The sequence below is a fragment of the Chenopodium quinoa genome, unplaced genomic scaffold (genome assembly GCF_001683475.1).
Source record: "Chenopodium quinoa cultivar QQ74 unplaced genomic scaffold, ASM168347v1, whole genome shotgun sequence".
Classification (NCBI taxonomy): domain Eukaryota; kingdom Viridiplantae; phylum Streptophyta; class Magnoliopsida; order Caryophyllales; family Amaranthaceae; genus Chenopodium; species Chenopodium quinoa.
Window position 1 is genome coordinate 223768 of NW_018745174.1, and position 10662 is coordinate 234429.

Consider the following 10662-nt stretch of genomic DNA (forward strand, 5'->3'; position numbering starts at 1 on the left):
GAGAATAAAAATTCATTTTTTAAAGGATTTTAATTAATAAATTATAATCTCTTCTTATTTAAATTATTTCCCTCAACGTTGAGTCCAATAAAAATTAAAAAAATAAAAAAAATTACTGCCCTCCATGGCTCCAACACGTAAAACATGAAAAAACAGAGAAAGTTACAAAATTCAGATCACATAAGTTGAGTGAAGTGAAAATTTTTGGTTAAAAGTTACTCTATTTCACAGTATAAAATTCAGATCACATAAGTTATAAAATAGGATAATTATTCCAAAACAGTCTAGTATACATGACAATTATTCCAAAAAACAATTATTTGAGACAAAATGTAGTACTTTTTAAAATCATTACTTCATTTCATAGTATTACAGAATCAAAAGTTTAACTTTCTAAAAGAGTAATAATTATGAGGTTAATAAAAGAGTTAAAAAAAAAGTTACTAGCCATATATACTCCGTATTATACATAGAATTTCAAGTTAATTTTTTTTAAAAAGAATTATGACAGTTTTTACTTTGTATCCGTACATAAATTTCACCTTTCATAGAATCATAGTTGATTCTTTCAACATCACAAATAAAAAGAATAATTATGAGGCTAATAAAAAAGATATCAAACAAAAAAGAAAAAAAATTCCAAAAATCGAATATTGACAATAAAGAACCTACAAATATAAATAGACCATCCCTCCCACAGCTATGGGACAGTGACAACAATCTTTGCGCAACCAAAATAATACAAACACATTTTTCATATATTACCAACACCAATCACCCACATACTTCTAAATCTTATACCAAAATTGAGGCAGAGCAAAATGTGCCTAAATAAACCAATATATATTTATTAATTTAATTGTATAATAACCCCACCTAATTTGCTTGTCCAAAATCTGGGGATTCCTTATCTTAAGAATGTGTCACAGATTTAGTATCAGACATTCTAGTATTGCTTTGATTGGGTGTCTGCCCGGAACAGGTCATGGGCTTCTATCATGGTAATGGATAATCTTCGATAAGGTCTCTATCGAGTAATGGATAATCTATGTTCCTTTGTGAGTGTGTATGTACTTCAGAGGTTAATTTTGCGCGCATGCATGCATGCATACGTGCATAACAAAAGAAGATGGTACAGAAGTTCCCTGAGAGTCTGATCCAAGTTATGTGTATGGAGAAATGAATCTGCGGCGACTGTGACATATTTGCAATAGTTACCTGGTTGAAGAGATGTTTCGCCGTGAAAGGGCAGCTGGGAGCCAAAGAGCAAGCTGCTGAATCCACTTCAATGGGTTCCTGCTTTTCCATATAAAAATACAAATTAGCTTTATAAATTACTAGATGGTCTAGATCTGATGTTGATTGGACGGACTTTCACAAAAGGAGGGAATATGCCATCAGAAGCAAATCATTAACTAAGAAAGATAGTAAAGGAAAACCCAGCAAGAAAACCACTATACAATTAAAAAAAAAAAGGGTAGACAATAATCGAACTGCTAACCATATTGGTTAAAAGAGATCCGTCAATGAATTCATAGATAATTCAACATGAAAACATATTATAAGAGCAAAAAAGTGAGTACTTAACAGGCAATAGGCTAATCCTCATTAGTGTGATTAAACGATATCAGTGACAATGACGCAATAGTTTTTCAAAAAGAGCTGCTACCTACTTTACTTTCATTAGTCAGAAGTTAAAGCCATCTATATAAATATTTTACACCATAATTGGATGAGAAGAGACCCATATAGGCTACTTTAGTCACATAAAGAAGCAATAGCCAAGACAAAGTTCTAACTTAAAATAATCGTCCTAATTGTACTCGTTATGTTCTTCACATCAGATACAGCAATTTAATAAGATTGCATGATAATTATATTCCTTATCACCATGTCCTTATCATTGAGAGATAACAGCATTCTAAATTCAACACCCAGCATGATAGATCTCCACCAAGTAACAAGTCAACCAGATCCTGTGAGGCAGCAGGCCTAATATGCAATTTAAAATTCTCATATTTCGCAATCAGTGATGACAGATTTCCATATGGTAATGACTTGCAAAAATAGTTTTAAAAACATTTTGAACTAATTGTCGGCACACTGAATGTATAATTGCTATATATAATGTATAAGTGAACTTGAGCTTAGAATTGAAAACACTTATGGAGTACAAATTAGTAACAAGGGTACAGCCAGTTCCATATCAAAAATTCTCATGCAACAACCAGTCTGACGGCGAAATGGAAAATGTTATTTCTTATTTATGCATGAGAATATTGAGCCTAGTTCAAATGAAAGTAATCAAGCCCGCTCTAATTGTAAATCTCCAGTAAAATGTAAGCCAAAAAAAAAAAAAAAAAAAAAAAAAAACAATTTTAGCAAACTTCACATGAAAAGACACATTTTCTACTTTCAGTATGACATTTTCTCTTACTACAGAAACCAAAAGAAAAAAAAGCTACTAAATTTTATATCCTCAAATAAGGGGCGCAGTTACTGCCATCTTCTGCAACATCCTACTTAACTAACAATTGCTATTGAATGATCAAAGCAATAATCAGGTCCAAAAGCAAAAGGCATTCTTATGGAGGATCACAACTTCACAAGCAATTGGAAGGGATTCGTAAGCAGGTTGGCTAACAATTTAGCCAAAAAAAATAGGGAAAAAGGAGAAAAGTTCTACCAGGATGATGATTCGACTTGTCCATTCAGCTGATGTTGATATGTTAAGTCATCTGATTGAGACTTTGAATATACGCTCCGCTGGAACTTGTCAGACAATTCTTGATAAGGTTGAACCTCTGATGGGTGTACACGGAGAATTGCATTCTTTAAATGTTCCATCTTTATCTCTGAAGAATTTAAGTTCTCCTGATGGCATTGAAACTTGCATATAAAAACTTACAGCTGAAGATATAAAGAATAATAATTCAACTACCCAAGAACTAAGACAACATACTTCAATTGCTGACATTGCGGCTTCCCTGCAAATCAATGATATATCAGCACCAGTACAGCCTTCAGTGAAACGAGCCAACTCTCTAATGTCAACATCAGAACTGCAAGGCATTTTACGCAAATGAACATGGAATACATCAACACGATCTGCTTCACAAGGGGGTCCAACATATAACAGTCGATCAAACCGCCCTGTTTAATAACCAGGTCCAACATCAAGACAATATTCTGAAGTTAGGAACACGAAGGAAAAGGAATAAAAGCCAACATAAACAAACGTGTATTCATGATTATATATTACAGAGAAGCCAGAAGTTCACCTGGTCTAAGAAGGGCAGGATCAATCTTGTCAGGACGATTTGTTGCAGCAATAACAGTAACATTAACTCTTCCATGCAGACCTAGAAAAAAAAGGGTCTTCTCAGGGTTCCAGCCATCATATATAACATAAATAAGAAATAACATTTGTGACCATACATTAAACTCAAGCCTGCTTTACTATAATAGACTAAATTTCCTTCGTTGCACCACTTAATAAAAGGGGAACTTAATCTAAGATTGTACAGCAAGTTCCGGTTTAAGTTTATTGTAGATCACGAGTATAAAAGAAATTTTCCAGTTCCATTAAGTATACTAAATCCAAACCCAAGGGAGGGGAAAGAAGAAGGGATAGGGCAAGCAACAAAGCAGCATGAAGACAATGACAGGTTAGTATCTCAAACAGCTTTACAGCAATGTATCACTTCCAATCATTTAAACAAAGATACTGCTACTAACCACATAAAAAGGCTTACCATCCAATTCAACCAAAAGCTGACTCATGACCCTATCTGCAACTGAAACACCATCACTTTCCTTTCCACGGATGACAGCAAGACTGTCTATTTCATCAAAAAATATTATTGATGGGGCGTTAGCTCTTGCTTTAGCAAATAGAGTTCTTACAGCCTTCTCAGATTCACCAACCCACTTGCTGAACAGCTCTGGACCCTTAACAGCCAGAAAATTCAGTCCGGCCTCAGAAGCTACAGCACGGGCCATCAGAGTTTTGCTGCACCCTGGGGGACCAAACATCAACACTCCTGTTGGTGGGCGGGTCCCAATTCGCTCAAAAGCATCTTGGTGCTTTTGAGGCCACTCAACAGCTTCCATCAACTGTGCCTTCACTTCCTCCTGTCCACCAACATCTTCCCATTTAACCTTAGGAATCTCAAGAATTATCTGCAGAACAAGCATATTAGAGAGAAAGGATTAAATCATACTTCATCATCATTCTAGTTGTTGACTCGAAAGACTGAAGCAACATCCCAATTCACATGCCAAAGGCTGGCAAAATGCACATGGCCTAATGAATTGTGTGTGTAAGGGGTGGAAGAGAAGGAGGGTTGGGGGGGGGGAGGAATAGAACCGCATAAGATTCTCATAGATTTATACCTACTGTAATACAGCAATATGTCACATTTCAGAGTGGTGGAAAGTCTCAAAACTCAGGTTGGATAAAGAGAGCATCAAAGTAGTTGTAAGTCAATACTGTTCAGCAATTAGTCATTTCCATATATCTGTGATTCAAGTGCATCTAATCATTAAGACAATTTCCTATTGCTAGATGTGCAACAAGTATAGAACATTAAGACGGGCAGTATGGCAATACAAGATCAAAACAGAAGTAAACTCAAGAAATTGCTCATAAGCTTCAAAATACAGACATTATACTCCATAATTAGTAACAGAATGAGCGCTATTTCAGATACTAAGGGATTTGATAGTCATTTCTTAAAAAAGATACAAAACTCTCTCAAATTACAGTCTTTATAATCATCAAGTTTGGTCTCAAATAATCAGCAAACAAATCCTTCACAATTTTATTTACTACATAAGCATTCTGAGATTCTGTTGAAATAGGGCATTGGCATACTAGTAAAATCTATTTTTCTACGAGCTTAAGTGATGGGAAAAGATATCCAGCATACCTCACGCATAGCACTCGGACGTATTTTCATTCTGGCCCTCTCAAAATCTTCAAAGGTTATCTTCAACATATATTCTGTGGAGGAAGAACACCCATAACTATCTAAAATCACTTCCTCCCTGTTATGTGTAACCACTGTTTCCTCGGATTTAGGAAATGGCACAGAAGTAATAGACTCAGTCAATTGCAAATCTTTTGAACATGAAGAAGCCTCAAGATCATCTACATATATTTCCCTGGCATCTCTTGCATAACAATCTCCCGACATCACACCAGAACCATCATGAGTAGAGCTTTTAGAATATAAATCATCTATAGAGTTATTTGACTGAATACAACGCCTTAAGCAGACCATAGCTGCCTCATTAGAAAGGGAAGCCAGATCTGCTCCGACAAAACCGTGTGTTGCCACAGCAAGCTGCTGGATTTGAGTAAATGAAAGAGAATGTTCCATTCTATCAAGAAGAGTATTCAATATATCAAGTCGTTGATCAGGAGATGGTACACCTGTGTAAATATATACATTAGTAAATTATCTACTCCTAGGATGATGCCTATGCTGTTCTTGCATCATATAATATAATGCGAAGTATATCATAATCTTGTACATGCACAGAACATCATATGAAAAGCACTGGCAACATAGCTCACATCATATCATATGGAGTTTGTGATGTGGAAGCACAAGGATATATGATACCCTATTGGAAGATAATTTACCTATTTCAATTTCTCTATCTAGTCTTCCAGGCCGTCTAAGTGCAGGCTCAATACACTCGAGCCTATTGGTGGCAGCAACTACAAGAAGACCATTTGTTATGCTTATCCCATCCATCAAATTCAGCAAAGTTGCAACCAACCTTTGCGATAGCTCTTCACCACCTTCTTTTCTGGCTGGCGCAATAGCATCCAGCTCATCAATAAAAACCTATACAACGAGTTTCCTAATCAGCAATATCCAAAACATATCAGGCAAATGACAAGCATTAACATCATCTAAACCTTTGAAGTCTACATATCACAATATCTAGGAACCAAAAAGTTGGGAAGCAGATCTAACCACAGAGGGGGCAGCTTCACTAGCTGACTTGAAGACATCATGGAGTCCCTGTTCACTTTCCCCGTGATATTGGCTGACAATTTCAGGTCCATTCACTTTAAAGAAGTTAACCCCAGCATCATGAGCACATAGTTGAGCCAAGGACGTCTTCCCAGTGCCAGTTGGCCCATGAAGCAGCACTCCTTTTGTTGTTCGTAACCCCAGACTAAAATAGTTAAATACTAATCAAGATACAATATCAACAATTGAAAAGGGAATCATAATGAAGCTCCTGTAGGATAGACAATATGAGTACATAAGGAAGCATCTACTAACAATATCATACATCTTATTTGTCATGATAAGAACAAAGTCACCGTGATGGTAATCGATCCAGTAAGCTAAAAGTACAACAGACACTAGTACAGCTACTTTTTCAGGTGTTCAACAGTCTGAAATCTAGAGTTAAAGCCATTCAGACTCAATATCATTTGCCAGGTTCAATAAATTGTCATTTTTTTTTTCTTCATATATTCCACAATTTCTTTAGGTTTTTGCAAAAAATGATAGCATATTTCGCATACATTAGCTATAGTGACACTAGTGATACTATTGGGGATCAAGTGCACTCACGATGCACTTTGCTACATGATAGTGAATGGTGCTGAAAGCTAATAAGAACAAATGCCATCATCAGAAGCTGTAAGTGTCTCCATATGAGCTTAGTGATAGAAAATTACAAGTAAACTGAAAAAAAAATAAAAAATTAGACTTGCAATTAATAACAAACCTTGACAAGGAATTCTTCACTGATGAAGAGATGATTTCTCGCAAAAGCGTGTATTCCTTCCATAGTCCGCCCAACATTGTACTTCCAACTCCCATTTTTACACTGACTTCCTTAGATTCCATTTTACCAGGACTTGAGGTTATTTTCTCTGGAGTCTCTGATGATACTGTTGACTGTGAACCAATTTTTATTTTTGTTGCACGATCTATGATGAATGCCTCTATATCACAATGAAGTAGAGGAGTTTGGATAGGATTTCTGGAAGTACTATCAGATGACAAACTTTTTAAACCAACCACTTCGAAAAGGCAAAGTCTAGAGAGCACTGGGACTGTCACGAGATTTCCACAGAGTAAAGCACGAGAACATAACCATGAAACAGCTGTACGCTGCAGAAGTTTGTTTGCATCTTTATCTTCTAGGATTTCTTGCATCTCAATTGCGTCAAAATAAGATACCTTTATGCCATTTAAATGAGAGATTAAATCTTCAGATGTCAGTGAACTCTTGCTAGGACTTGGAGAGCACGGCCTTGAGCGCTCAAGTGAGGGTGTCCGAGGGGAAGAAGGGTCGACATTTTCATACTGTTTCGTAGTTTTGCCTATAGAATTTCTAGACGGGGAAGATGCATCCATACTCTTTGCTGAAGCATTTTTGAATGGCAGCAGTCTTAATGATAGTTCTCTGCAGTAATATACTGAAGAATGCTCCACAGAAGAGCTGTGAAGCTTTCCATTGCTTTGTATATGCGAAGTCAATGATCCACCCTGAATAGGTTGCACAAACAAAACTCTCCCAACAGAAGGACAACCCAATGTATAATTTAGATTAGAAGAGATTTTAACTCCATTCTTTGAAAGCTGCAAGAGACAACACATGAGACACAGTCAATAGGATGTATACCCATCACTGGCTATATGGTTTTCAAATTCAAAGTACATGTTGAATTGGGTTCTCAACATAGATCTAATACATGATGGCTAGTCTTATGTCATGTTCCTTGATTTACAAATAAAGGCCTTGCAATGGTTTTTTCCAGAGAAAAAAAGGTGAGCGAACCTGCTAAAAATCTTTCAGCAATATATTAATTAGCTTGCGCTACAGAACAACAATTCCCAAAATTTGGGTTTCTCCGTATACAATTGATAAACTCTGATAACAGGTGATTTATTTTTTAAACTCCAATCCTTTTTCCAGTTATATTCCATAAAACTCAATAAACCAAAATTCAAAAGGAGTAAATTTTTCACTTAGACCTTACTAGAAGGAAATGCTGTTGCAAGGGCAAAATAGTTTCCTGCTTTGTTATCCAACTTCCCATCCCAATCAAGTCCAAATTGTTCACTGCATTCTGCAGACAATGAACTCAAAGGAAAACTACTGTTTGAATATCCATCTATCGAAGCGAGTGATACCTGCAACATTACGCGAAATGCGCAAGTTATATACACAAAAATACACAATAGTATACTAATATTACAATTATCAACAAAGTAATTACTAGGGGTGTCCGTTCGGTTTTCGGTTTGGATTTAGTCCAAATCCGATCCAATCCGAAATATAATTCGGTTTTCAATTTTCCAATCCGATCCGATCCGATCCGAATTTCTCTCTTGATCCAATCCGAATTAAAATTCGGTTATTTGGATCCGATCCGAAAATCCGAATTATAATACATTATTTTTTTAGCGCCTAATACAATTATAAAAATAAAGCTTTACTATAAATAAAAGTCTTCAAAATCATGATTAAAATACACAGTTCAACGTTAAGTCATTAATTAATTAATACAAAGTCTCTCTAATTTATTTTATGTAGTATTATGTATTTGAGCTAAACTTCAAAATATACAAAATATACAAGCTTAATTTTACAATTCGGTTTTTGGTTTGGATTGGATCCAATTAGGGTCAATCCGATCCAATCCGAAAATCCGAATTTCCAAAAAATCTCAATCCGATCCGATCCGATTTAAAGTTCGGATCCGATCCGAATTGATAATTCGGTTTGGATTGGATTGGATTTCGGTTTTTATCCGAATTATGGACACCCCTAGTAATTACCCTCCAAAACACACAACTAGTGCATAAGAGCAACCCACATTATTAAAATGACAATTACAATTAGCAACAAACAGCATGTACCCACAATAAGCTTTCAAATGCATTTAACAAAAATGCCTAATGTCATACATAAATCACTAAATAATGAAACAAATACAAAAACATGATATTATTATACTAAATAAGTCTCAATTTCCTTCAAATTTGTTCATCAAACTTGCAATTTTAAGTAAACGAAGTGTTTATAATCAGAAACCACGAAAGCTAGTGCAATTAACATATAATCCAATCAAAATAAAACAAACCCACAAAATTACAGGACTATAAAAACACAAATTATTGCTTATAATGCAATTTCACAAGAACAATCTATCATAAAATAGTAAAAATCTGAGCAATAAATACAATCATACTAATAATTAGAACAAGCAACTAAAATAACAAAAAATTAGAAAAAATAGAAGAATTACCGAAACAAGGGAGGCAGGGGAGATGGAAGAAGCAAGCATAGAAGATTCAGAAAGCCAAATTTTGCAACCCTTTTGGTTGGGGGAGGAATCGAACTCAGATAATTGGGCAATAAGAGAAGATTGAGTGATGAAAGAAGGGAACTTTCTGGAAGCTTCTTGGAGGGTATTTTGGAGGTCAATTTCAGAGAAAAAGGAAGAAGAAGAATGAGAAGAAGGTGAAGAAGGTGGGTTTTCTTGAAGTGATGATTGAAGCTTTGATAATGGAGTTTTTGATGATTTTTTCTTTGATTTTGAAGACATTTTGTCAGTCTGAAAGCCTGTAAATTGTGTATTCAAGGGTTGGTTTTGCTACTGGAGTGTAGAAGGAGAAGGAGAAGGAGAAGGAGAAGGAGAAAGGGTTTTTGGACTTAAACCCTCAAGGAGGGTTGAATGAGGGTGGAACGAAGAGGGAGAATAATGGGAGTCGTTAAATGTCTTAGATTCGGGTTGAGTCAGTTTTGTCAAATCTAGTCCTCGCTTAACAAGCGTGAGTTTATGGGTGAGTCTTGACCCATACTCACATACAAAACTATATGCTTTTTAGAATAATGTGGTGTAAGACTATAGCATATAAATTGACTCTACAAATCGACAAAAAAGACATTTAGATTTTTTTTATTTTTTAATTTTTTGTTAGCCAGATAGATATATAAATAAATGAATGTTAATATTTTTAGGAGCGAGAGTATTGAAATAATGTGTTAAAGTGGAGAAAGTCTTGTATGAGTCTAAATAATAATAATAATAATAAGAAGAAGAAATTTAAGTTAATGAAAAGTTGACGTGATAAAATCTGAATTATGGGGTTGGATCTGAGAATAAACTTATCCTAAGTTGAATACAATAAGACCTAAAATCTTTAATAAGACTTTAAGGCTAATAATACCTCTGTTGAGGACTACATTCTCTTTCAAATCCTTATTTTATAGGAGCATATAAAGATTGTTGGGGAAAAAAAAATCTTAAGACATAGAGTAAATTAATTAGGTTTAAGGAAATCAATTGACTAAAATCATGTTCATATACAATTTTAAACCAATCGCTCAAATTTTGTTTAGAGTTTTTGTATATTTTTTCAAAAAGGAACACAATTTGTGTTGCAACTACTAGGAATCATTTTTTTTTTTGAGGGGATCAAAGATTACATGTAATTAATACGCTCAAACATGGAGAGTGGAGGAATTTTAAAGGGAGGAAAGTTAGGCATTTGTAAATGCATAACATTGATTAAAATATTATTAAAACACATGATAGAGAAAGAAAAGAGGAGAGAGATAGGAAGAGAGAGGTCTGTAGGTGGGCCCCACCTATTTTTTGGTCGGATTATATCA

At 35.0% G+C, this 10662-nt stretch overlaps 1 protein-coding gene across 3 annotated transcripts; it reads right to left on the reverse strand.

Annotated features, from left to right (window-relative positions):
* Window positions 1–581: 581 nt before the first annotated feature.
* On the reverse strand, window positions 582–10257 carry LOC110710523 (calmodulin-interacting protein 111-like). Of its 3 annotated transcripts, none has more exons than XM_021888843.1 (11): window positions 9293–10257; window positions 8016–8174; window positions 6760–7619; window positions 5991–6195; window positions 5651–5858; window positions 4932–5437; window positions 3756–4182; window positions 3282–3362; window positions 2963–3153; window positions 2687–2874; window positions 582–1296 (listed from the first exon to the last, which is right to left on the reverse strand). In XM_021888843.1, exons 1-11 carry the CDS (start codon window positions 9590–9592, stop codon window positions 1215–1217), a joined length of 3207 nt encoding a protein of 1068 aa, XP_021744535.1. In that variant the 5' UTR covers window positions 9593–10257; the 3' UTR covers window positions 582–1214. The 3 variants fall into 3 exon arrangements, with proteins under 3 accessions (XP_021744535.1, XP_021744534.1, XP_021744536.1); XM_021888842.1 differs by having other exon boundaries at window positions 582–1299; XM_021888844.1 differs by having other exon boundaries at window positions 582–1299; window positions 8021–8174; window positions 9293–9379.
* Window positions 10258–10662: the final 405 nt, after the last annotated feature.

Bases quoted from the DNA above. Each gene is read 5' to 3' on its own strand.
- LOC110710523 (XM_021888842.1), bottom strand. From the start codon at position 9,592: ATGTCTTCAAAATCAAAGAAAAAATCATCAAAAACTCCATTATCAAAG. The intron at 2,875-2,962 runs GTATGTTGTCTT...CAATGCCATCAG, and splicing joins CCGCAATGTCAGCAATTGAA to GAGAACTTAAATTCTTCAGA. The intron at 1,300-2,686 runs GTAGAACTTTTC...TATATGGAAAAG, and splicing joins CAAGTCGAATCATCATCCTG to CAGGAACCCATTGAAGTGGA.